This window comes from Peromyscus maniculatus, chromosome 4 (assembly GCF_049852395.1).
Source record: "Peromyscus maniculatus bairdii isolate BWxNUB_F1_BW_parent chromosome 4, HU_Pman_BW_mat_3.1, whole genome shotgun sequence".
Lineage (NCBI taxonomy): Eukaryota > Metazoa > Chordata > Mammalia > Rodentia > Cricetidae > Peromyscus > Peromyscus maniculatus.
This window is the reverse complement of record NC_134855.1, coordinates 143760957-143783396: the sequence shown is the minus strand read 5'-3', so window position 1 is coordinate 143783396 and position 22440 is coordinate 143760957. Positions and strand designations below refer to the sequence as shown.

The window sequence follows — 22440 nt, the reverse complement described above, 5'->3', positions numbered from 1 at the left end:
CTTGCACCAGGCCTGACAACCTGAGTTCAGTCCCTGGGACTGAGACAAGTTGTCCTCTGAAATACACATGCTCGGTGGTAGCTTACAACTATCTAAACCGTAGTTCCAGGGTATATGGTGCCCTCTTCTGACCTCTGGCACCAGGCACACACGTGGTGCACATACATGCAGGCGAAACACCCATATACTCAAAAATGAAGAAATCTTAAAAATAATAAAAATAACTGCAAAGGACTCGGATTAAAGGAGCCAGGAGTTGAGGAGCATCTGCTCAAACAGTTCTGGAAAAGTCACTTGTGGAGTTTGGTCCTGGCTCCTCCCAGCCCAGTCCCCAGTGTGGGGCCCCAGGACTCTTCATTCTTAGCCACCCCAGCCCCAAGACCACATTCACCACGTGCTGCAAGATACCAGTCACCAGCTGCTTTATTGAACACCAGGTTTTCAGCCTTAGAAGGAAGGTTTCCAATTCATACCCACGATTGGCAAGGCCCCTGGGCCCTGGCCAGAACACCCGATCAGAGGACAGACCTGGCCACTCCACGGTCTGGAAGGAATGAAGGTAAGTGTCGTAGAGTTGTGAAGACTCCATCCACAGGCTGAGGCTCAGAAGTGGCCTTGCCATCTTCAGGGAACCTGCCCTGCTGGTCAAGCCAGAGAGACAGAAAGGTCAGACCACTCAAAACTCATAAGGCATTGGGAAAACACAGAATTCCAGGCCCAGAGAATGACTTCCTTCCACAGACAGCAAGACGGGCTGCAAGGAAGGGAATGTGAGGCTTTCCAGGGCCATATGAAGGGACTCCTGGAGCTAGAGCTGGGCCAGCTCCTTGTTCGGGTCACACCCCAGCCTCCCTGAGGGTTAGGAGTCCTCAGAAAGCCTGTCAGATGGTAGCTGCTCAGGAATGGCCTCCCTGACAGTTGGCTGCCTGACAACTGTGCCCAGAAAACAGGCAGTCCTCAGTCTCAGCGCTGTCTCCTGCTCCCCCAAGGACTTCTGCCACAAGCCACACAGAAAGTTAGGGACAGGGTGGGGTTGTAACTGCGCCCCTGCAGAGGTGTACCCCTCCCCCAAGGACTTCTGCTATGAGACATACATAAGGTAGAGGGGGGACAGGGTGAGAGTTACTGCACCCCTGCAGAGGTGTACCCCTCCCCCAAGGACTTCTGCTATGAGACATACATAAGGTAGAGCGGGGACAGGGTGGGAGTGGCTGGGCCCTGCAGAGGTGTACCTTCAGCCTGTGGCGACCATTGGTATTCTCTGTAGAGTCGTTCCAGAAGCTCCTTCTTCTCTTCCTCGGGGAGGAAGCACGACTTGGCCGCATTGATGTTCTAGAAGGGGAGACACGGAGTTGAAGAGCAAGGAAAGGAGTGGCCTCGTGGACCAGGGCAAGGGGCTTGCATTAGGCCACAGGACAGCATGAGCTGTGGCCGGGACCACAGGCCCCATACTCAGTGCGGATGTGGGGAGGTCGGATGTGGGCAGAGGCCCTTGCAGGGATTCACTCAGGACATCAGAGCCCAAGACCAAGGTCTCAGCCGAGGAGCAGCCTAAAGGGCAACAAAATTTCCACAGCCAGACACCTTTCTGGGGAGAGGCATCAACCCGAGCAAAGGCTAAGCCACCTGGTCCCTCAGCTGGGATGCCAGTGCCAAGGCAGCTCTGTGAAGGCTTTTGGTGCTTGGCTCGGCTTGGCATGTCAGGCGAACCGACTGTGGGTCTCCAGAGGTTCCAGGCAGTCCTCACACAGACACCTGGGCCAGTGTCAGGGCCGCAGCTCACACCTACTCACCAGTCGCTTGAACTCCTCCTCAGTGAAGCCCATGTCCCGTTTGGTCATCTGGTAGTCAGTGTCCAGGGTGGACTTGAAGATGAGCGGGTCGTCCGTGTTGAGTGAGTAGTTGGCCTTGTCTTTCTTGAAGCTGGGGGAGGAGCCGGCAGAAGAAAAGATCTCTTTACTCCGAGAACCATTGCCCAACTTCCCCCTTCGACCTTTACACAACCTTGGACAACATGAAGGGTTGTGTTCTGGTACCGAGGAGGACACTAGAAAACCCAGGAGCTGATCTAAAGCCACCCTGCCAGGCCTGAAGCAAAGGCTTCCAGAAGCATGGCCTCAGGTGACAGCCAGGGAGAAGGGCAATTTGGAGAGCCCGGAAAGCAGCCGCCGCCCAACTGTCTTCCCTCTAGGCTTCCCCCTCTCAGTACTGGAGCATGTCTGGCACCCTGCCTTCCTCTCCCGGGCAGTCCTCGGTTCCTCATACGGCTCTTCAGCACACCACATAAACTTCCTGGCACAACCCTGCCCACCATCTCACTGAGCTTGACTGTGTTACCTCCAACCTTATTTGCTCAGATAGCAGTATTCAACACCCTTTTTTTGTTGTTGTTTTTTGTTTATTATTTATCTCATTTCATTCATTCATTCATTCATTCATTCATTCATTCATTCATCTATTTATTATGTATACCGTGTCCTGCCAGCATTCATTCATTCATTCATTCATTCATTCATTTATTATGTATACAATGTCCTGCCAGCATGTATGCCTGGATGCCAGAAGAGGGCGCTAGATCCCATTATAGATGGTTGTGAGCCACCATGTGGTTGCTGGGAATTGAACTCAGGACCTCTGGGAGAGCAGTCAGTGCTCTTGATCTCTGAGCCATCTCTCTACCACTTCTAATTTTTATTTGTTTATGGTGTGGATGCCATGGTGTATGTGTGGAGGCCAAGGGACACTGTGGTATTGGTTTTCTGCCTCTACCATAGAGGTTACTGGGTTTCCATGCTTTGTGGCCGGCGCCTTTACACACTGAGCCATCTCTCCAGTCCCAGAACTTGACACTTGACTCTTCTCAAAGCACCAATCTTGGATTTCTCTGACACCATACTTTTTAAAGCATTATTTAAAATTTTGGTTTTTGTTTTCTGTTTGTGTGTATGCCCATGTTTATGGACGCACAGGGCTAGAGGAAGGCTTGGCTGTCTTCCTCATTCTCCATCTTAGTCCTTTGGGTCAGGGTTTCTTGCGGAATCTGAAGTTCACTATTTTGAGGCCAGCAAGTTCCAGTAATCCTCCTGTCTCCACTCCACTCCCTAGCACTGAGGTCACAGGTGTGCATGGCCATGCCTGACTTTTTATGTGGGTGCTAGGAATCTGAACCGTGGTCCTCATGCCACACGGCAGACACTCTTACCCACTGAGTTGTCTGCCTAGCCTCTAGCACCACGCTTTTGACTTTCCTTCTGTTTCTACCTGTCCCTTAATGTCACTGTTGTGGGTTCTCTCCCTGGTCCTCTTGATCCACCACCTCCCAGAGGCTTTGTTCTTCAACCTTTGTATTTGCGTAGATGACTTGAACCTTTAGCCAGCGTGCTATAGACCCATGTGTCTCCTAGACCTATCACTGGTGTCTCAGGGGCACCGTGCCCCCATGTGCTAAGGAAGCCCAAGAGCCTCGTCACCAGAGCACACTCCTTCCATCTGTGTGAGCTTGGCTGGCAGAGCAGTGGCAGCCCAAGTTTTGCCATATGTATCCTGCCTTAAGAGAAGACGGCTTTGTCCTCATGAGCCCTGGTAAGGACCTGGTCACAGCCCCGGAAGGCCATGTTCTTAGTTGCTGATGGGAGCCAGGTAGTATGGGATTCTCTAGCTGATGGGAGCCAGGTAGTATGGGAGAGATGCTCTGGCTGATCAGAGCCAGGTAGAATGGGAGAGATGCTCTGGCTGATGGGAGCCAGGTAGTATGGGAGAGATGCTCTGGGGAAAAGCTTCAAGCTGGCATTCAGGGGATGCTCAACAGCACCAAGAGGAGCAAGCACCCAGACAGATGAGACTCCTCTTCCCACAGCCCAGAAGACAGTGGGGTGACAAGAATGTAGAAGCTTCCCTTAGGCAGGGCGTTCTGCCGTGGCTGATGAACCATGGGACCCCAGCGCTATTAGTTGGGTCTGTAAATCTGAGCTTCACATTCCTCATTTGTTGGACAAGGACAGAAATGCCTGCTTCCCAACCAGTCAACGTGACTTCATTACTAAGAACCAGGATGACCAGGTACCCATTCTTGCACTCCCTCCCCTTCCTTTCCAGAAGAAAACCAAATGGGTCCCAGGAACCAGATCTCACCGGACAACTGCATGCTCCGTTTTGGGATCCCAGGCGCCTGTGAGATAGCTGGACCAGGGGCAGACCTGCAAGAGGCAGGTGTGTGGCTGACATAGTGGGCCCCAGGCCATACCCAGGGGCCAGAGCCACCTGCTGTGGCACCATTCTTGCCCGCTTTGCCAAGACCTCCTTGCTTCAGGACCCAGGAAACTGCCAGCATCTGGCCCCTCCCACTCAGCCTGCCTATCCTTCCACCTCTGTCCTAAAGGCATGGGGTAGCCAGAGGCAGCGCCCAGCCTCAGACCCTCACCTCAAAGTGCATGTTTTCTTGTAGTAGCCTCTTGTAGAGGGCCTCATCCTCCAGTGTGTGGTAGCCATGTCCTACCCTGTCTGTCTTGAGTACGTCCACAGCCTGTGGAGAGGCAGAGAGGAGCTGAGTCTGGGAGCAGGATCAGAATCAGGAAGAAGAGGCCCAGGGTCCCTGGTTCCTTACCTCTCGCACGACTTCAGCAGAGCCCGCCTCCCCAGCGTGGACGGTGCGGTGAATGCCACTCTTCACAGCCCCCTGGAAGGGAAAGAGACAGGTTGGGGGTAGCTTTCTAGGGTAGGTCCCTAGAAAGCACTGTCTTTGCCACACTTGGGGGGGGGGGCTAAGTTTTAGCAGGTGTGACTGTCCTCAGAGTCAGGCTAGGCTGCTTCCCTAAGTACATGGTGTAGCCTGGCTTCCCAAGTCATGAATAGAGTGGTAACTAGCCTTTACCCTGCAGCCCCCGTGCACTGAACCTGTTTGAAGGGTTTAAACGCATTGTCTAATACTCTAAAGCAAACTAAGACTATTTCAGGGTGGAGCTTAAGAAATTCAAGTTACACAAGAACCAAGAAACGAGGCCCAGAGAAGAAGCAGTTCTGTCCAGAGTCACACGGGACATCACAGGCACGTGCAGACGAGGCCCAGAGAAGAAGCAGTTCTGTCCAGAGTCACACGGGACATCACAGGCACGTGCAGACTCAAACACAGCTCTCCCAACTCCATGCAGGGGCTTTTGTTGCTGCCCGGTTCTGAATCCCTAACCCCGACCAAGACACACTTTGGGGACTCAGGAGGCCCTAAGCTCACCACCCAAGCTCCCCAAGACCATCTCTCCCCTTCTCGGGCCCACCTCATAGGCTTCCACGTGGCCTGGGAAGAGGCTACTTCCTTTGATGGTCTCATCACCAGCCAGGTCGATGGCCACCACGGTCTTCTGATGGTACTTCTTACACAGTTCCAGCACCTCAGGGGACCAGCCTGGGAGAGAGCAATGGCGCAGCATCAGACAGTTGGGGGTAGGGCTGCTGCCCTGCCGACCGTTCTAATCCCTCATCCGAGTCCAGGGAAAACCTAAGTTCCAGTGTCTTGTCTTCAGATCCTGACTGCTGTGTCTCCCCCACCCAAGCCTCACAGTCCCCTTTCCCAGAGGAACACCACCACCACTGGACATGGCAAAGGCCCGCTGAGGCAAAGGCTGGGCTCAGTAGGCCGTGAGCAGGCCGTTCTCTCAGTGCTTATCAGCACCCATGGCAGACTTGCCCCCACTCAGAAAATGGGAAAACAGAGCCTAATATTTAGCCCATCATATAACTCACAGGAGTACTAGTTCATTGCTAATGAGCCATGCACTTTTATATTAAGAGCCCCATCAAGTTATTATAGTGTGGGCCTATAAGATGGCTCTGTGGGGAAAGCCATAAGCCTGATGACCTGAGTTTGACCCTCAGGGGCATCGTGGGTAGAGAAGAGGCATGTAGGCCGTGCCCTATCGTAGCAAGCCCTGTAACCTCACCTCAGCCCTTGGCTTTGGTTCCCACTAATGCTTAGGGTGGGGTATGGAGTGTGACCATCCCAGGACAAGGTGTAAAAGCTCAAGAGGGGTGATGTGACTTGCCCAAGGTCCCAGAATGGGCCCTGCAGGTTGAAGCTTGAGCCCTGGATGTTTGACCAATGTTGGTAACGGGAGGAATCCCAGATACCTCAGAAATCAGGCCTATGTAAGAGGTCTTAGATAAGACCGGGCCAAACCACAGAGCCCTGTGGTCTTGGATGTTTCCTTATTGTTTAGTTTCCTTTGGCTTCCTGTCAGTCACATGGCTGTCAGGACCTAGATTTCCTGATAAGGAGACTCACCAGAGCCACCAAGAGTTCACTGGTGTCCTTAGAAAGCTCAGACACACGGGGTAGGGGATGCTGGGATAGAATAAGCGCAGCCCTGTGACTAGGCCAGGCAGCCAGCAGGGTACAATGGTACTCACTGGGTTGGTGGCGCATACAGCATAGTATGGATCGGACCTTGACTCCGAATGCTTGCTCTCCCTCCTGCAGGGCCTGGTTCACAAGATCCACAACCTCATCAGGGGTGAGGTCCCCTCTGTGTGGGGAGAGGAGAAAGAAGGACTTCAGGCCAAGGGAAGGCCATGGGCAGCCACGGAACTGGAGCAGGGAGGAGCAGCCTTGCCCCTGAATTATGTCTTCCAAGGAGACATGTGGACATGATTTCAAGCCCTTGTGTAGGGGGCTACTTCCTTAGAGCTACGTGGGCACTGCCAGATTCCAGTGTGAGGATGCCAGACAGCCCTCCCTATTTCTAGATGGAGAGGGGGCTGAATTTAGGCCTGTTGAACTACCACTTTCTCCATTTATCAGAATCATGGCTCAGAGGGAGGGAGCAAGGGGGCCTTCAGGATGCAAGGGGTCCGGACCAGAAGACGGGGATGGGCCAGACTCACTCACTGAGCAAAGCCTCTAGAAGTCACTGGCTAAGCCAGGCAGAGGCATGGGCAGCTAGCCAAGCACTTCACGTAGGGCTGAGGCATAACCACAGGTGGAGAGATAGGGATCATGCCTCTTCCGGCTGAGTTGAGTCCCTGAGTCCAAGGACCAGGCCAAGGCCAAGACTCTCAGCACTCCACCCACCCTTCTCGGGCTGGGCAGTGCAGTCCACTCTCGGCAGAGCCCCTCCGGTTCTGTCACTCACTCAGTCTGGTTCCAGGGGATTGGGTCCACTTTGGAGTTGGCCAGCAGATGTGGGCTGTAGCGCACTTCCACATACACCACACCCTCCTTGGCCTTCATCTCCACAAACTCATAGGCGATCCTTTTGATGGCCTCCCTGCAGCCCCTGGGAAGGGAAAAACACGGGTTGGCAACAACCTTCTTCCACACCTTGGGAGCTCCAGCAGCAAACGAGGTGCCTGCAACCCTCCTTAGATCCAACCTCTTTCCAGCTTACAAGCCCTCCCTGCCTGGGCACCTGCAGAGAAGATCTGAGCCACCTGGCCGGTCCTAGCATCTGTACTTCTGACCTACAAACTCATTCTGACCCCATCACCCTTGAGTGACTGAATTGCCTCTAACGTGTTTATCCTGAACCTCATTCTCCATGTAGCAGCAAGAATGATTTAAAATGGAAGCCAGGAGGGCTAGTGAGATGGCTCAGCAGGAAAAGGCGCTTGCTATCAAGCCTGAAGACCTGGGCTTGATTGCCAGGAGCCACAGGGTGGAAGCAGGGCACAGACTCCTGCAAGTTGTCCTCTGATTCCACCCCCTAAAGAAGAATCTAGAAAGAAAAGTAAACCAGTATGGTGATATTTTTTTTTTGTATTAAAATGTTATTTTATTTGTATGCTAATAAATAAAGTTGCCCGGGGGTCAGCGCTATTAGCAAGCCATAGGAAAGCAGGGCAGTGGTGGTGTACGTTTGTAATCCCACCACTTGGTAGGCAGAGCTAAGTAAGTCTCTGTGTGTTCAGGGATACAGCCAGTATTGGATACACACGCCTTTAATCTCAATACCAATCATAGAAAACCTGGAGGTCTTCTATACAGACAGGCTGTGATGAGGCGGTCATGTGGTTGGGTTTACAACCAATGAGAAGGCAGAACAGAAACACTATAAAAAGACAGACATACAGGAAATAGCTCTGGTTCAGAGAGGTAGGACCACCGCAGGAGGAAGGGTAAGGTTTTAGCTCTTAGCTCTGACCTCTTGGCTTTCTTCTTTGCATTGGTTCTGTGTTTCTTATTTAGTAAGACAGTTGGTTACATCTACATTCCAGGGCTTAGGGGTTTGGCTCAGTGACAGAACATGTGTCTAGCATCCCTATGGCTTCCAACTGTGTAGAAAGATCTGACTCCACACCAGCCCCAATGGCAGTCACCAGATTCCCTAACGTCTTGTGCCTCACATTCTTCCTCTGGCCACAGACCATCAAGCTTGTCCCTCCCACCTCAGGACTTGGGTCACAGTCTCATCGCTTGCCCCAGCATGCTGCACTCTGCCAGGCCTCCTCAGACCACTTTCTCTCTGGGTATCCTTTCTCCGAGCCCTGGTCACCACTTGACATTAGCTATCACATGGTTCTTTGAAGTTCCATTTCCCATCTCCCCTTGACTCCCACGAGGCCAAGATCCCTTCCTCTCTCTTGTCACAGCTGTGACACTTCATCCAAGGAAAGGGTCTAGGGCACAGTGGCCAAATATTTGTTGAATAGTGGATATAAGGCTGGCAGGGATGATAAAGGGGCACAGATATGTGAATCCAGAGGGACTCTGGCATGGGCAAATGATACTCAGTCATGGACTTATATAGTCTGTGTGATCCTGGGCTAGTCAGTTGCCCTCTCTGATACCTATATCAAAGGACTATTGTAAGGACAAATGGCCAAAACATCAGAAACCTCACTTAGGCCAGCACTTGAATGGAGGCAGACAAATGCTACACTTGATCTCAGCCAAAAGGCCGAGAAGTGATCTGTCAGATGTTAAAAGTGTTTTAGTTGCTGCTGAGGAGTGTGGGCTACACGAGCAAGTCAGAAAGTGACCTGTGAGAGCCTCTGTGAGCACTGATCAAATGCTGATGGACTGTCCTAGTTAGGACTTGTCCCAGATCAGGGAGAGCAGGCAAAGGAAGCAAGTGCCCCACTGGCCCTTGGTGAGAAGAAGGGGCCCAACTCTGGGGAATTGGGTCACCCCCAGGAGGAGGTTCAATGGACGAGGGGGGAGCTGGGTCTCAGCTCTGCCATGGGAGGGGCTTGCTCTCTGCCTTTCCCAGCCCCAGACCCCCACGGGTACTGAGCCTGCATACTAGACCCAGACCCTTAGTGCACAGTGAACTCCAGGAGCTGGGATCCCTGCCTTTTGGTCACCTTCTGACAGGATAGCCAGGTAAAGGGAAAACACACAATCCACCAGACAGGAACACTATTGATGCAGATAAAGCCGGGAGGCAATGTGGTATGCCACAACTTGGTCAGCAAGGCTTCTCTGAGAAGGGACACAGGAGATATGTGCTGAAGGCAAACCATGGGCTTTTAGGGAACAGCATTCCAGGCAGAGGGAAGAAGGGCAGATGACCTGAGGGTATATTAGTACCCAAGGGGAGAATAGGAGCAGAGTCTGTAAAAAGCAAGGGTTCAAAGTTGTAGGACATGTGCACCTGGCATGTGGGTTTTGGCGTTGGCTCTGAGCGACACAGAGAGAAGTTGGTAAATTTGGGTCAGAAGGCTGGCTTAGATTTTGAGAGTCTGAGTCCTGTCTCTGACACTCTTTAGCGACAATTCCTGGACCTTTTCAAAGACTAGTAATGTTCCTAATTCAACCAGTGACTCAGGACATCAAAGAAAGACCCAACTCCACCTTCATTTCCCACTCTGGTGCCTGACCTGGCCCTGCCTCCAAAGCTCCAGACCGGGGCATGGGGGACCTGATTCAGGCCCCACCCTGCCCTGCACCCATGTCTTTTCTTAACCTAGGCCAAGAGCTCTTTCTCTGAGATCTGTGATGGTGGCATGGGTCTCGGGATATCATGTGTTAAGGGGCAGTGACACAAGACATCCCATAGCCTGACCACCACAGGGCTTCAGCAGAGCCTCCTCTGCCTCTGGGTGGGATAAGAGATCAGGGGTCCAAAGGCATGGGAGAGATTGGCTCAGGTGCACACCATGGTGAAAAGCAGGGCCGGAGGTTTGGAGTGCCTTCCACAGCAGCTCAGTTGTCTGGCTTTGGTCACAGGGATGGGTGCTGCCCTGCGCCACAAGGATTGGGAACAACTCACGCGATAGCAGGCATGTAGTAATCAAACTTGGCCAGGAATCCTGGGAGCGAAAGGGGCTTGTCCATGCCGATGATGTTGTTCAGCCCCTCCACTGTGTCTGCTGGGAGGGCGATGCCTCTCTTTCTAAAAATAAAACTGAGGGTGAGGGGCTGCAGCCAGGACTCACTGCTGCTCTTGCAGAAGACCTTGGGTTGCTTCCCGAGACCCACATGAAGGCTCAAGACCGTCTACAACTCCAGTTCCAAGAGATCTGCTGCCTTTCAGCCTCCTTGGCAGGCATCAGACATGCATGTGTTACACATACCTACTTGCAGGCAAAACAGACGCATAAAATGAATACCTGGGGAGGCTGTCTCATGGCACACAGGTAGAGTTGAGGCTAGACACTGGAGACAGCGCGGGGGGTGGGGGAGAGCTGAGTCCTTCCAGCATACACAGAGTGCTTAACAGCAAATAAGTGAGGATGCTGGTGAGGGAAGGGCTCACTTTTCCTGACAGCTCAGGAGGTAGGATGCTCGCCTCTCACCTCCAACCTATGGAGGCTGGGGTGAAAAGCACCCAGGACATCACCATCTTCCATCAAGGGCTGCCTTGACTCCCACAAGGGATGCCCAGAGCCCTGGAAATCTCCAGGGGTCCGTGGTTGTTATGGACTTACTTGCCATAGTATAAGATGGTTTCCGGCTTGATGGATCCATCCAGGTGGACATGCAGCTCTACCTGCAAGGGGCAGAGAAAGAACATGAGACATCGCAGAGCCTGAGGACCCCTTCAGAAGCCACCTTTTCCTGGACACGTAGTCAATATACCTCTTAAACCCTTTACATGATGCTCTTGCCTGAGCTCACCTGTATGTGTTTGGAGGGGAGGTGGCCCAAGTACTTGTGCTATGTGGTTCACAGCTCAGGATACTAAGGTTAAATGTCTTGTCCAAAGTCACATAGAAAGCAATGGAAGCAGGGACCCAACCCTTGCCCTAGCCACAGCTGGGGAGCAGCAGAATCAGCATTTGAACCCCAATCCAGTTCCCAAACTTGTGATCAGAACCGTGAGGCCAACCACAGACCCTGTGGCAGCCAGCCACCACCACACCAGAGCTGCTGCCCTCAGCCACGCCAATCAGCCAACTCGAGTTTAACAGGAAGGGCCGACTGCAGACACCTCAACAATCAGGCTCTGGGGTTTGGGGAGACAGCTCGGTTTATAAAGTACTGCTGCACAAATAGGAGGACTCGAGTCCCGTCGGCACTCACATAAAACGTGTGCTGGTGCACACTTGTAATTCCAGGACAGGGGAGGTGGAGGTGGGAGGACCCCTGGGGATCCTAGCCATTAGCCTAATTGGTAAGCCCCACCCCCAGGTCCCCGTGTGAGAACCTGTCATGAAAAATAAGGTGGGTGGCACTCAAGGACTGACACCTCTGGCCTCCACACGCAAGCACACACACACACACACACACACACACACACACACACACACACACACACACGCATACTGAAACACAAGTCAGATTCCAGTGGAGGGTGCAGCTCTGTGGTGGAGTACACACTTGGACGTGCAAGGCCCTGTGCTCCAAGCCTAGCACTGAAAATATATAAACACCACGCTGTGTCACAAAGAATAGCGTGCTGGTCAAGACTACCTTTGCAGGCAACATATTTGACAACTAAGTCTTTCTAATCCTCTAGAAAGGGTCTTGGTGAGCATCCCTTCCTTATTTGCCCAGTTCCATATATGACACCTTGTACACAAAGCCAAGGCCACAAGCAGGAGCTTTGGAGAGAGTCCATCTGTCTAGACTCCTAGCTCTACCCTTGTATGGCAGATCTCAGCTGTTTGGCCTCTCTGGGCCTAAGCTTTAACTGAACAGCGTGGGATAGTACACTCTTGTAAAAAAAACAACGACGAAGATTTTAGACAGTGACTGTGGAGAAGTGTGGCCCAAAGGAAGCAGTCACTGCCTCTGGGAGTTGGTGTTTCCCACAAGCTGTTAAGACTTACAACTGCCAGGAGCCAGTGACCTAAGGGACTTCGTCGTCTTCTTGATCCAGATCATGGAGGAAACTTCCTGGACCAAGGGAGACCCAGAAGTGCTATTTCCCAAGGTGTGGCCATATTTGGAAACTGGTGACCTAGATAAGAAGGTTGGCAGACCTGGCTGGGAGGAGGAACATCTGGGAACTGTTGACCCAAGGGGCAGCCCCAGAAACTCTCACAGAACCTGCTTCCAGCAGAGGAAACCAGGCCCAGAGCAACAGGGAGCAGAGGTGACAAAATCTTGTTGGCAAGTCCTTAAAGTGACCAGCACTCCTAAGGCCGTCCAGCTGGGAGAAGATAGAGCAGCTTACTCCCAGCTTGGGGTCACACTGGCTGTTGGCTTCCCCATTTGGCTAAGAGTTTCTTTGAGTCTCCAACTGGAACCCTGAAGCTTCTGGCCCATGGAGCTGTGTTACCTAAAACAAGTGACTGTACCTCTCGGAGTCTCTACTTTCTTACTAGGCTGGAGGAGGGTGTTATCCACCCAGAAGCTAGGTAGAGTTGGGAGGGCATCACACACAGTGGGAGCCAGCCTCAGTTCACTCCTTTGCCACCCGGAGCGAGCAAGATACTTCACTGTGCCCTGGGTTCTCACATCAAATGGGGAGAAGAGTATGCCTTTCCCCTAGGTCTTCATGAACCATGTGGATGGTGCATCATGAAGCTCTAGGCATATAGCAATAGCTAAAATCCTGCACTCTATCACTTGTTTGTTTTAAAAAACAGTCTCATATAACCCAGGATAGCTTCAAATTCACTCTATAGCCAAGAATGGTCTTCCTGATTCCTTATCTCTCAAATTGTTCTCTGAGATAGGCCTCAAACCTGAAATCCCCCTGCATTAGCCTGCCAAGTGTTAGAATTCCTGGCACGAAGCCACCATATCCAGCACTTAGGAGTTTTCATTTGAGTAAAAATAGTGAAGCCCTGCGTGTTGCTGGGGCTACAGAAGCAAGCGAAAGGGACAAAATCTTGTCTTATTCCTTTGGCATGCACAGGCCAGCAAGGGACAAGCTAGGGACCCGTGGATAAATGTATAGTGATAAACCGAGATGGTCCCACAGGAAACCCTCACTGTGAAAGACAGCAACAAACTATCTCAGCTGGGCAGCAAGCAGCCTCCCCGCAGACCTGAACCAAGTGCTGAAGGATGCAGAGGAGCTGATGAGAAAGTGAAGGGAGGAGATGGGCAGAAGAACGTTTCAGGTGGCCATAGCAGTATGTGCAAAGGCCCTGTGAGGGGGGAAATGGGGGTGCATGGGAGGAAGGGAGATGCTGAGGTTGGGAACCCTAGGGCAGAACCACCCAGCGGCGAAGGGCCAGAGAGGCCAGCATAAGATGTGAAGCAGCTAGAAAGGCAGGCTGAGAGAGGCCGCACAAGAAGATTTGGAGGCTAGAGTCTAGGACCAGGCCCTGGCGTAAGCCAGCACTTAGTGCAGGGGAGGCAGAGCCTGGAGAATAGAGGCCAGAGATAGGAGGAAACCGGGGGACATGGCATATAAAGACCAGACCACCAGGCTTATCAAGGAAGAGCAGTGACCTCCTGGGGGGAACATACCAGGCCAACCATGGGCACCCAGAGTTGCCTGCACTTCAAGCCCTAGAACCAGTAACTAAGACCTTAAATGTAACACCTGGAATCCTCCACAATCTTAGATGGTAACACCTGGAATCCTCCACAATCTTAATGTTAACACCTGGAATCATCCACAATCTTAGATGTTAACACCTGGAATCATCCACAATCTTAGATGGTAACACCTGGAATCATTTACAATCTTAGATGTTAACACCTGGAATCATCTACAATCTTAATGTTTACACCTGGAATCCTCCCCAATCTTGGGAAGGCTTATTCCGGACTCTCTGGGCAGGCCCTGAATGTACTCTCTGGTCCTAGTAGCAGAAGTAGAGTTTTCACACTCAGGACAAGAAGCAACAATGTGACCACAAAGGCAGAGATTGGATCCATGAGGCCATAAGCCCGGAATGCCTGACACTACCAGAGGCTGGAAAAGCAAAGGGCTGATTCCCTGCACTTTCAGGGTGAGCATGGCCCTGCCGGCACTTTGATTTTAGACTCCTGGCCTCCAGAACTGTAGCGCGTGGGCTGGGGGCAGGGAGATGTCACCACCTTTGTCTTTTCAGTGCTGGGAATGGAGGCCAGGGGGGTTTGTGGCTTTAAAGACACTTAGCATGTGGTCACCTGTGACAGCTGCCACAGGAATCTCATGCAGCAGGCCCTGCCAGAGGTCAAGGCGAGGAGGACACAATGATGCCCCTGAGTCTAAGAACTCAGGCTGTAGAAACCCTTCAGGATGCTGGGGTAGTGGTGGGAAGTCACTGATGTCTGGGCTTCATCAGTTCTGCCTCAGTCCTCTGGGTAGGTTCAGGCACAGTTGTGTGACTGTGTGCTTCTGTGTTTTGGGGGTGCTGGGGATGGGAGCCAGGGCCTCCAGCAGCCTGGCAAACACTCTATTACTAAGTCACACCCTCAGTCCTGTGGGGTTTTTTTTGTTGTTGTTTTTATTCCCTGAACATAGAAAAGATGCCCTAGAGCCCTATACTAGAAGAGGCCTGAGCAAGGGCAGGATCCAGATAGGGAAAAGCTCGACTAAATGGAAGAGAGAAAGTGGAGAAGGTTGTGATTATTCTCCTATGAACCTTCCTTCTGAATGGCTGACAGCCCAGGAGGCGGCAGAGGCTAGATGTGGGTCACAGCAGCTCATGTCTTTCTTTTGAGAGGGGAGTGAGTTGGCCACATTTAGACACTAATGCATGATGGGGTAAAGGAGGTCACAGGAAAAGGGGGAGGAGGTTTAGGAGGCAAAATGAAGCCTGGTCTGTGAGAAGGGGGATCAGACAGTGGGTCAGGGCAGGGTCTCTGGGTTCTGTGTCTCCATCAGTGGGCGCCAGGGGTCTGCAGGGACACTCTGGGGAAAGCACTTCTGTGTCAACATGAGATGCCTCCCCAGCGTGCTCCGCTGCGGTTTAACAGCAACATCTGCCAGGATGTGACGGCCCCACCTGCCCACCCCCCAGAGACCATCATGACCAGAAAGGCTTCCCGAAGCTCCAGGCAGATAGCCAATGGGCCAGCTCTAGAAGCGTCCACGCTGTCTTGGACTGCTCTGGCTTGTCCCACTACCCGAACAAGAGCCCTTCTAAAGTTAGAGCCCCAGGCTACGTCACACACAAGCCAGAGCCACAAGGTAAAGAAAATCAGACACCAAGGGATACAATCTAGCATGTCCAGAAGGCCCACCTGAAGAAGGCCAGAGAGAAAGAAGGAAGGATCAAGGAGTTAGTGTGTGTTGGAATCAGAAAGCCTGCCGGGAATTGCTCACAGAGATGGGTTTTCAACAGAAATATTTTCGATAGGGGAGGCACCTCTTAAAAGCCTTCTCCAGCTTCCTGGGTGGAGAGTGGGCTGGGAGTAAACCTCAACAGAAGACGACACACATGTGTCCAGATGGGAGCCAGCTACCGCATGGGGTGTGCCTGACTGTACACACAGGAGGTGCGCGGCGAGCAGGAGTCCAACACACACCAGCTCCCGGAGGAGGGTCTCAGAGAACCAGGCGGGGGCAAGGGTAACTCTGGGGTCAGCTGTCCACCACGCTCCCACGGAAGCTCCCACAGAAGCAGGCTGGTGGGGAGCAAAAGCATAGACCATCTCCACAGACGGCTCAAAATTTAGACAGGTAACCCACCGAACATTTCAGAAAGCTGCTATTGAGAAGCCAGTCCACCAGCCCAGATGGGCATGGAGGTACAAGTTTGGAGACCGAGGTGGGGCCATGTTCAGGAAAAGGAGCAGCTAGGGTGTCTGTGGCGTCTACTGTGTAAGTCACAACATTGAAGGCAAGGATGCCACACCCATTTTACACAAGAGGAAACTGAGGCTCATAGAAGTATGTAAAACAGTGGTTCTCAACAGGTGGATTGTGACCCCTAGGGAGGTGAAGTGACCCTTTCACAGGGGTCACATATCAGATACCCTGCATATCAGATATTTACATTATGATTCACAACAGTAGCAATATTAATTATGAAGTAGCAACAAAAATGGTTTTATGGTTGGGGGTCACCACAACATGAGGAACTGTGTTAAAGGGTGGCAGCCTCAGGAAGGCTGAGAACCACTGTGCTAAAGATTCAGGAATCAGTCAGTGAACCCAGGTCTGCCCTTGCTCCTAACTACTGTCCTGCTGGCCTCACCAAAGACAGGACGAACTGTGGCTGTCCTTGGACCCTTCATCACATTTTCTCTCGACCACTAGACAAGGTTCATATTAGATCTAGTTGCTGCTGCATCAATGAACTTGTGAAGTAAAGCTCAGTAAGGCCCTCCCTAGGGGGCACAGACTGACTTGAGAGCCAAGTCAGGGCCCAGGTCTTTCTGCCTCTACGTGCAGGTCTTGTTCGTGGCCACAGCGCCATCCTGACCCCGGTGCCCAGGCTCCGTCCAGCCTCCTGACTCTCTGGAGGAGTTGCATGCCTCTCTCTGCAAGACTGGCTCATAGTTGGCCATTATCTGTGAGAATGGCAGGAAGCCCTCCCAGGGCTGCTGGGGACAGGAAGCAGCTTAGTGACACACAGATAATTACTGTGTACCAGGAACTCAGGAAGCACCAAGAGATGTCAGCCACATAGGTGAGGTCCGGAGAGGTGCATCCAGGTCACAAGACATGCTGGAGACAGTGGACAGAACCAGGACAAGGATCTAAATCTTGGACTCCTTGGCCAGATGCTTTCATATCTGATTCAGGACCATAGAGGGTGGGGCAGGGCTGGCCCCAGTACAAAATGTGTCTCCAGGCCTCCACACGCCTAAACACACAACCCTGTTCTCTTTTTTTCCTTCCTTTCCTCTCTGATATTTTTAAATTTTTTTTTTAATTTTTTTTGAGATAGAGTCTTTCTACATAGCTCTGGCTGTCCTGGAACTCACTCTGTAGACCAGGCTGGTCTCAAACTCAGAGATCCACTCTTCTCTGCCTCCCAAGCTCTGGGATCAAAGGTGTGTGTCACCACAGCTGCCCCTGCTCTGTTTTCACTCCACTTTCGCTGCTTCGGGAGCTGGGACCTGTCCATGTCACTCTCCTGGGTCTTAGGTACCTAGTATAGCACCTGTACAGCAAAGGTTGAATGTCATTGATTCCACCCCCTCCCCAGTCTTAATGGCAGCAATGGCAGATCTGGTAGAGAATCCAGGCAGGCAGAGTAGCCAGGCCCTGGCCTTGAGCACCATGGCCAGTCCCAGAGGAGCCACAGGTGCCCACTGCCAGCCCTAGCCCCTTCCCCCTACCTCATCCAGGCCATGGCTTGGGTGGAGCAGGGGTCAAGGGTCAGCAGCTCATGCCCTACCACCTCTCTGCTGACTTTTAGGATGAAATCAATCAACAAGGTAGGCTTGGGGCAATAAACTGTCTCAGCCCTGCTTCCTTCAGGAAGCCCTCCAAGCTCAGCCCAGCCCTTTCTGCGGTCCTATAGCTCCAAGGTACAGACCGGAAGGAGCCAAGCAGCCCTTCTGTGTTTCCTGCAGCCTTGGGGCTTGGTGGAGCTTTCCAGTGCTATTCACAAGCCACCCCAGAACTTCCCCAGCAGCAGAAGCATCTCTAACTGAGGGAGATCTTATGACTCAGCCATCTAGGAATGCGGCCCATTTGCCCCCACTTTATAGGTGGTAAGACTGAGGCTCAGAGAGGAGCTTGCCTTAGGCCACAACAGTATTACAAACAAATGAACACCATAGCCAGGAAGTTGCCTGAGCGTAAAGCCAGAAGCTTTTATGTTCCTTGCATGCAAGGCAAGGTGCTAGGCAGAGGAGAGGGAAAATGTGACCAGGATGATCAGCAACAATGGTGATACTGGTCCCTATAGACGGGAGCTCTCAGTGGCATGCCCACACGAAGCAGGCCACACTTGGTGTCCCTGAGATGGGTACAGGTATAATTCCCATTTAACGGGAAAACTAAGCACAGTGAACTTAACTCTAGTAATTAAGTGGGAAAGCAGAACTCAGCACAGGCCTGGCCTTAGCCCCCAGAGCGCTATCTAACCCTGCAGCTACTCTGAGGCACGGCTCACCCATACCCCTAACCCTATGACAAATATAGCATTCAACCTCATTTGGGGGTCCCCTTGTCTAAGGCTATCCCACACAGTGCTGCCTTCCCCAACCCCAAGGGGTACCACCATAGTATTCTCTCAAGACACCTGGGCAGGTGAACAGTCCTCTCCCAGTTGCAGGGCAGCCTTCCAGGATATGGAATCAGGAATCAGGCTGGCGTCCCTGCCTCCCTCCGTGACCACAGACCCCTTCCTCTTTCTGGTCCCTCATTCTGCTGTCAAACAAAGGCTTCCATGAAACCAAATCTCCATCTGTCCCCTCCCCAACAACTGTCACACAAATCTAAACGGGCGCGACGCTCTCTTCCCAGGGGTAGTTTCATTTTAACAGGTGGCTCTGGTAACCGAAAGACACCAAGAACCCAGAGAAGTACACCTGCTCAAGATAAGCAATGAGGGCGGCCCAGAGTCCAGGAAGCGCCCATTGCAACCCCGGAAGGAAGCACACACTTTAGAGCCGGGCACTATAGCAGAAGCCATGGCGGTGTGGGTTTTCCCCGAGGCAAAGGAGGCCGAGTCTCAGGGCCTGCTTCCCTGAGGACAATGCCGCCAAGCTGAGAAGCAGGGGTTCCACCCTGGTCTGTCTGAAGGCCAAGGCCGAGGCTCTGATGCTAGGTCCTTGCTCTGTAACATCCCCACAAGCCGCTTCTCTTGCCCCACAAAAGGAAAATGACTAATTAGCAAAGCAGTCACTAGCACCTACTTCAGCCTTAGGCTGCTCCGGCTTGCAGCCCAGCTCTGCCGCTCTCTGGCCGAGCTACTTTTGCAAGCTCCTTTGCGTCTCTGAGTCAGTTTCCTCCTATGTAAATGAAGACAGCAAGACCTATCCCGGAAGGCTGTTGTGAAGGAAACATGACATAATTCATACAAAGCAGCTAGAACCACACTGGGCAAGAGGGCAAAGGTGCTCTGGGATCATGCTACCTATGAACTTCCACAGGAGGAAAGGCTGGCTTAGAAACGGAGCCTTCCCAACCCGGGCCACTTCCCTCCAAGTCTAAGATGTGAGATGCGCAGATGGAGCAGCTTTGAGCAAGCTCCTTCTCCTCTCTAGTCCTCGGACAACTCCACTTGCAGATGGGATGCTGCCAGCCACCTGCTTGGTCATTCAGGATTCTGTGAATGAAGCTGCTAAAGGTTCTGGTACTCACAGCTACTCTACTCCAAAGATCCTCAGCTCGAATCACAGCCAGAGGACCAAGGTCAGGATGGACCTTTAACAAAGCGGCAGCTGGAGCATGGGATTTTGTAACCCTGCTTCAAGTGGGCACAGAGTGATAAGGGTCACTTGCACTGGCACACACACACACACACACACACACACACACACACACGCACGCACGCACACACGCACGCACGCAGGCGCACACACACACCTCTTCATGCCCAGCAATTCTTAGGAAGCAAGCACTCAATCAAAGCAGGTAGCAGGTGCTCCTCCAGGCCACTTGCTGGACCAGTGGTGTTATATGGCTTGGGGGCAAGACAATAGGATCTCAGCCCCACCCAAACCTCCTCAGTCACAGCCTGCAGTTAAAGTTAAACCAGGTTACTACTACGTCTTGAAGGCAGGGCTGAGGAGCTGGCTCAGTGAGTAAAGAGCTTTCAACACAAGGGTGTGGATCTGAGTTCAAACCCACAGAGCCCACATGAAAGCCAGGACTGGTAACTCACATCTGCAATACCCATGACTCCTCTTGTGAAATGTGAGGCAGAGACAAGAGAATCCCTGGAAACTCACGGGGCAGCTAACCTGGTGTTCCAGAGGTGAACAACAAAGAGATCCTATCTCAAAGGTGCTGGAGGGTGAAAACCGACACCCAAGGTTGGTCCCTGATCTCCACCCGTAGGGGCACACACACACACACACACACACACACATACATATATACAAAACAAAACAAAAAGCCCTGGAAGGTGTCGTGGGCTTGGCTCCCCTTGAAGTTGTCCAAGTCCCAGGTCTTGGGAAACCAAAGAACCTAGCAAAGGCCTCTGGCTCAGGTGAGATGCCCTCTCATCCCCAAGGCTTTTGCAGAGCTCACCCAGGAGAGACAGGGGCACGGAATGTCTGGCTTTTAGGTGTTGTTTTCTTATGCCAAACATCCCTGGAATTAAAAAAAATTCTCCTGTCTCAGCCTTCCAAATACCAAGAATTACAGGTGTACACACCATGGTGCCTGGCTTAGGAGATGGGATTTTTGAAGCCAGCCCTCAATGTGGACTCTTCTCCCAGCTTGGCTACATCCTAGCTAAGCTCTGGGCACATGTTTCCCCATCTGTACATGGAGATGGCACTGGCTACCTCGTAAGGTCATTGCCAGGATGGACTGGCTTGTGTGCCGTTATGCTGGGTAGGCTGGGCCCTCAGTAAGCTTCAGCTGGTGACACTCAGCTACGCAGGCTGGCCAGACTCTGATCACAGCGGCTCCTTCCCATTTCTGCCAGCTACAGCGGCATTCCTCCCCCACCATGACATGAGACGTGTCACACCTCAGACGTAGCCACCAACACGCTACCTTCCTGCTCCAGCATTGCCTTGTAACATAGACACTGCTGCTAGGAGACCTAGTAATGAAATCCTTTTCTCCAGGCGTGGAGTCTGAGGCCGAGGAGGAAATGACCTGCCACCATGAACCAGGTGACAATACCAGGGATCGCAATGTATTGGTACTCCCCACAGAGCTGTCACAAAAGGGTAGGTGCTACCGAAGTGTGGCCCGTCATTCATCTTTAGCTTCCATCCCTCCCATCAGGAGAGGTGGTTCCCCTGACCAAGGGTGGAGAGAATTCAGACCATCAAGAGGAAAAGAAAGAAAGGCTTTCGGCGGCAAGGGGCATTAACTGCGGTGAGGGGCACCAGACAAGATGTGCAGGGGGCGTCAGTTGGGCAAGAAGACTTGCCCTGCCCTTCTGGCCTCTAGCTTCTGACAGGCGGGGCAGAGTGAGTTCTCTATGGTAAAAGCAGGCCCACCTGCCCTTCCTCCCTGCCCTTCCTCCAGACACACGTATGTTGCACCACATACACGCTGGATTCTTACCAACGCCTTTGCGATGTCCGCCGTCACCACTTAACATCTGTTTCTTGGACAGTCCGAGGCTGACTGTCTCCGATTCCTCCCCGATTCCTCAATCCTACACTCTGTTGACCCATTCAATCTGCCTGGCCCACTGCTGGGTCTAGTGCCTCGCTGGACAGAATCTATAAAGGTTGCAAACCTGGCCTTAAGGACCTGGACTCTCTCCAACTCTCATTGTTTCCAAGAAGCCACAGCTTGTGGGCAGAGACAAGGGGTTTTCCATTGGGGTCAAGGGCCATGACCTGACCCCAGACAAACCCACTGTGGCCAAAGGCCCAGGGTGCATAAGAATTCCTCCCCAGCGCCCTGCTGTCTCGCTCCCCTTTCTGGCTTGGATCACAGATTTTTCCCACGAGTGCATCCACAAACCTAAGTTACCTGGTGCCAACAAAGCAATCATAACACTGAAGTATAAAGCCATTCGCCGAACATTTAACAGCGAGAGACCCTGGGCCCCATTCTAGTGATATTCAGACATCAGGACCCCGCCCAGGCTCACACAGCTACACAGCCCCACCCACTGGGCGCTCATTTGGCAGACAGCGAGGCTGAGACCCAAAGTGGACTCGGCGTGGGCAGCAGCCGAACCTGAAGGCCAGCTAGAGGCACCTCCAGGTTCTGGACTCTCCCTGCCACATCGTCCCTCACTCGACATCCTGGAAGCAAGTCCAGGCCTGGGCCGAGGGGAGAAGCCAGCAGGGGTCCTCCTATGCATCTAGGATGAAGACTCCCACGGTTGGGCCCGGCTAAACCCTGGGGCAAGCCCGGGGGCAGAAGCCGGGCGACAGAGCCCCTCCGCGCTCACTTTGGGCTTGTTGAAAGCGGGCGTCTGGGCCATGGTACCGAGTGTGCACCCCGACGCTGATCCCTCTGCTGAAGCTCGTTGGGTCGGCGCTGGCTCGGTGGCGGGGTCGCGTCCCGAGGGCTCTCAGAGAAGGCAGAGCGCCGCGCTCTTTTTTACCGGGCTGCCCTGGTCGGTCCTGCCCACTCC

The 22440-nt window shown here is 52.7% G+C and overlaps 1 protein-coding gene and 1 pseudogene across 3 annotated transcripts; both read right to left on the bottom strand.

Annotated features, from left to right (window-relative positions):
* Positions 1–405: 405 nt before the first annotated feature.
* Positions 406–22416, bottom strand: Ada (adenosine deaminase). 3 transcript variants are annotated; one of them, XM_006971016.2, is made up of 12 exons: positions 22255–22416; positions 10858–10919; positions 10200–10322; positions 7122–7265; positions 6400–6515; positions 5271–5398; positions 4604–4675; positions 4421–4522; positions 4132–4196; positions 1794–1923; positions 1233–1332; positions 406–641 (listed from the first exon to the last, which is right to left on the bottom strand). In XM_006971016.2, the coding sequence occupies exons 1-12, from the start codon at positions 22285–22287 to the stop codon at positions 625–627; spliced, it is 1092 nt and encodes a 363-aa protein (XP_006971078.1). In that variant the 5' UTR covers positions 22288–22416; the 3' UTR covers positions 406–624. The 3 variants fall into 3 exon arrangements, with proteins under 3 accessions (XP_006971078.1, XP_006971079.1, XP_076427310.1); XM_006971017.2 differs by having other exon boundaries at positions 406–638; XM_076571195.1 differs by lacking the exon at positions 10200–10322.
* On the bottom strand, positions 8754–8897 carry LOC121829270 (U2 spliceosomal RNA; annotated as a pseudogene).
* Positions 22417–22440: the final 24 nt, after the last annotated feature.

Excerpts from the sequence above, each read along its gene's own strand:
- Ada (XM_006971016.2), bottom strand. The coding sequence starts at position 22,287 with ATGGCCCAGACGCCCGCTTTCAACAAGCCCAAA. Across the intron at positions 10,920-22,254 it reads CCGCTTTCAACAAGCCCAAA|GTAGAGCTGCATGTCCACCT; the intron begins GTGAGCGCGGAG and ends TGCCCCTTGCAG. Across the intron at positions 10,323-10,857 it reads ACCATCTTATACTATGGCAA|AAAGAGAGGCATCGCCCTCC; the intron begins GTAAGTCCATAA and ends TTTTATTTTTAG.